Here is a 3,778-nt window from a genome sequence, read left to right on the forward strand (position 1 = left end):
TTAATATATACACTTACATTCAAATCTTGATGTTGATATAACATGCACATGAACGTTTTGTGTCTGAACTACCTATAGATAATATGTATGTTATATATTAAATAGGTAAATATTTGCATATCTATTATATCAGCACTCTGCTTTCTAGATATTACTAGTTGCATCAGTTCTTGAAAAACCCACATTGGTCAACCACAAGTGCAGATCTCTATCCACTAACCCACAACACCCAAGCTCTTGTGGCGCTGCCTGCAAAATTTCTTTACTGAACTCACCCAAAGCCCACGGTTTGTCTTCTCCAGGACCGAGACGACAGGGGTCTTTATAATGAGTGAAGAGGGCATGCTGCTGTTCCAGCTTATCCTCTGAATGACACAAACAGAAACCGTGTGAGAAAGAAAGAGCCTTTCAGAAAGGGTTATATTGCCTCCTTCTGGTCATACACAACAAAAAAAATATATATACATTTAATACTATAATTATTATGTTAATAATAATAATAATAATAATAATAAATCTTTTGTCAAGTTTCTTTTTCAAATTTTGTAATTTTTGTATTACAAATATTTTAATAAATAAAATATTGTATAATATATAATATTGTAAAAGATAATACAGTAAAATAAAATGGCTATATATACACACACAATATATTTAATATAATTTTTTAAAAATATAATAAAATAGAGTATAATATAAATAAAATATAGGAAATATATTGAAAAAAATATATATATACACATGTATTAATATAATTTATATTTTGTTGATGATAATAATAATAATAATAAATTTTCTGCCAAGTTTTTCTCACATTCTGTAATTTTTAATTGTATAATAATAACAATAGCAATAACAATAACAACAATAATGATAATATATATTTTTTTTTACACATTAGTGTCTTTTCTAATATTGATTTTTCTGCAATTTTCTAATAAATAGCCATGTTTTAAGAGTATTTTGGGGGGGGAAATATCATGGAATGGGTTAAAACATGTCAAAATATGTTACATATACTTATTTTTAGTAGCTAAAGGTATAATCAATTTTGTAAGGAGAATGTAAGGAGAAAATGCTGTTACCTGAGGAGCAGTTGTCAAAGTTGAGGTCTCCGAGGATGACATCGAAGGCCACCTGATCTTCCAGAACCTTCTCCTCGTCCGTGGGACCCGAGGTGGCCCTCTTAAACTCTGCTCCCCACTCCAGCAGCATATCCAACTGCTCGCAGCGCACCGATGAATCACCTGAGAGAGGAAGACAGATTTACACAAACAATACCTAAGAACTGAAATGTAATAAAACCCTGGATTTCATTTTATGGAGGGTTTTTATTTAATAAAGCGCGCACGGAGCGCATTGTGCAAAACAACTCGTTTGATTTCAGTGTAATATAATGAAATAGCATCGCACTGAGGCGCCTCCAGTTTATCACATTTTCACGACTCGTTCTGAGGCGGTTATGGCAGATGTAGCAATTTAATGAGGCCAGGGTGGGAAAACAGAGACAGGAAGAGTGCGAAAGAGCAGTGAAGCAAAGGAACAGAGGAGATCATCTGTAACATCTCCCCTCTGCTTTGGTGGAGCTGACAGGGGCAGGTGTAGAAGAGAAAGAGAGAGACAAGAGAAAAAGAATGCAATTTAATTGCATTTCTCATGGTTGCTGAAGTTAGAATTATGTGTGTTGCTGGTGGTAAAAAATAACCTTTAAAAAATCTCTTAAACATGTAGTGTGTAATTTATGCACCACTAGTGCTACCAAATGGAATTGCAAAACAGTTACTGTTTACTTGATTACTTGTTTCTGATTGGCCAATCTACAGTCAATTTGGTTCACTTGCAATATACACTGTTTCAAAAGTTTTTGAAAGAAGCCTTGTATGCTCATCAGGGATGCATTATTTTATTAAAAATACAGTAAAAACAGTAATATTGTGAAATATTATTATAATTTAAAGGAACTGTTTTCTATTTGAATATATTTTAAAATAATTTATTCCTGTGATGTAAAGCTGAATTTTCAGCATCATTACTCCAGTCTTCATTGTCACATGATCCTTCAGAAATCATTCTAATATGTTGATTTGCTGCTCAAGAAACACTTATTGTTATGATCAAAGTTGATTGTGCTGATTAATATTGTTGTGGAAACCATGACACATTTTTTTTAATTCTTTGATGAATAGAAAATTCAAAATGGTGTTTATTTAAAATAGAAACCTTGTAACACTGTACTGTAAAGGTGACCGTGATTTGACCAAGTACAACATGTTCCTGGATCAACATCCTTGTTGATCCTGGAACAACATTCCAATTAACCAATCAGAATTGAGGGATAACTTTTCAGGAAATGTCTATTTTAAGCTTACAATCAGGGTTAGGTGCTTCTACACCCTTGTTAATCAGCTATCACTTCACACTGATTTTAGGAATAAATTATGGGTAGGGTTGGGTTTAGGGGTAGGGATTGGGTTTAGTCTATATTTTTGGACAGTAATGTTGATCCAGGATCAACAAAAGATGTTGATCCAGGAACATGTCTTACTTGGCAAAATCACGGCGACCGTACTGTAAATGTCTTTATAGTCAAGTTTTCATCAATTTAATGCATTCAATTTACTAAAATTTTACTGACCCCAGACTTTTAAATGGTAGTCTATAAGTGACAAAATGCAAAAGTAAAACTTGTATAACAACATCAGTCCTGTGTTCCGTGTTTTGTGTTTTCCTCCCCCACGTACTTTCCATGACCCAGTTTTCCCTCATGTTCAGTTATGTTTATTGATCCCAGGTGTTTCTCGTCAAGTCCTGTGTATTTAAAGTGGTTCCTGTTTAGAGTTTGGTTGTCTGGTATTGTACGTCGATCCCCGTGTCCTACGTGTGATTCCTTTGGTGTAAAATAAAGTCTGTGATAATTCTGGATTCTCCTGCGTTCTCCTTGTTCCTCGCTCCTCACAGTAAGCACACCGTGAAAGAATACCGCACCAGAACATTAAGTGAGCGGCACCTCTTCTCCCTGAGTTTTTTTCCGTTTTTGAAAGTGTTTTTGTTTTCCTTTTTCCCCCCCGCAATTATGGAGATCGCGGCACGCATCATTGCCCTAGCCCGTAGAGATCTCCCCTTTGTCGAGTATGCCAGGGAGTTCTGCGGGCTCGCCGCAGCAACGGCTTTAGATGACGCCACCCTCAACTCTCTGTTCTGGCACGGGGCCGATTACCATCGCCCCGTGGACCTCCCAGACACCACGAGACCAAGCTGGAGGGAAGGCATCCTCCGGTGTCTGGAGAGCGTCCAGCCCCATGCCAGAACCAGCCCGCTGGCCACGCCGATGTCAAGCCCGCTGGCCGCGGCATTCCCAAGCCCACCAGCCGCTCCGAAGACAAGCCCGTCGGCCGCAGCATTCCCAAGCCCGCCGGTCGCTCCTCAGTCAAGGCCGCTGGCCGCGCCGTTCACCTCTAACCAAGCCCGAGTTTAGCCCAGAGAGGGCTCCAGTCCCCGAGTTTAGCCCAGAGAGGGCTCCAGTCCCCGAGTTTAGCCCAGAGAGGGCTCCAGTCCCCGAGTTTAGCCCAGAGAGGGCTCCAGTCCCCGAGTTTAGCCCAGAGAGGGCTCCAGTCCCCGAGTTTAGCCCAGAGAGGGCTCCAGTCCCCGAGTTTAGCCCAGAGAGGGCTCCAGGCCCCGAGTTTAGCCCTGAGAGGGCTCCAGTCCCCGAGTTTAGCCCAGAGAGGGCTCCAGTTCTCAAATTTAGCCCAGTGAGGGTTCCTGTCCCCGAGTTTAGCCC

At 39.7% G+C, this 3,778-nt stretch overlaps 1 protein-coding gene across 4 annotated transcripts in view; it reads right to left on the reverse strand.

The window, feature by feature from the left end:
• LOC107654155 (sphingomyelin phosphodiesterase 3-like) overlaps positions 1-3,778 on the reverse strand; it is a 59,390-nt gene that overhangs the window by 15,503 nt on the left and 40,109 nt on the right. For all 4 annotated transcript variants that reach the window (XR_001630310.1, XR_001630311.1, XM_016441110.1 and 1 more), the window contains 2 exons: positions 1,086-1,247; positions 276-365 (listed from right to left, as the gene is read on the reverse strand). Coding sequence is in view for 2 of the 4 variants with exons in the window: in XM_016441110.1 (XP_016296596.1) it covers positions 276-365; positions 1,086-1,247 (252 nt within the window). In the remaining 2 variants the exon portion in view is untranslated. The remainder of the gene's footprint in view (positions 1-275; positions 366-1,085; positions 1,248-3,778) is intronic.

Source organism: Sinocyclocheilus anshuiensis, unplaced genomic scaffold (assembly GCF_001515605.1).
Source record: "Sinocyclocheilus anshuiensis isolate Anshui unplaced genomic scaffold, SAMN03320099.WGS_v1.1 scaffold115, whole genome shotgun sequence".
Lineage (NCBI taxonomy): Eukaryota > Metazoa > Chordata > Actinopteri > Cypriniformes > Cyprinidae > Sinocyclocheilus > Sinocyclocheilus anshuiensis.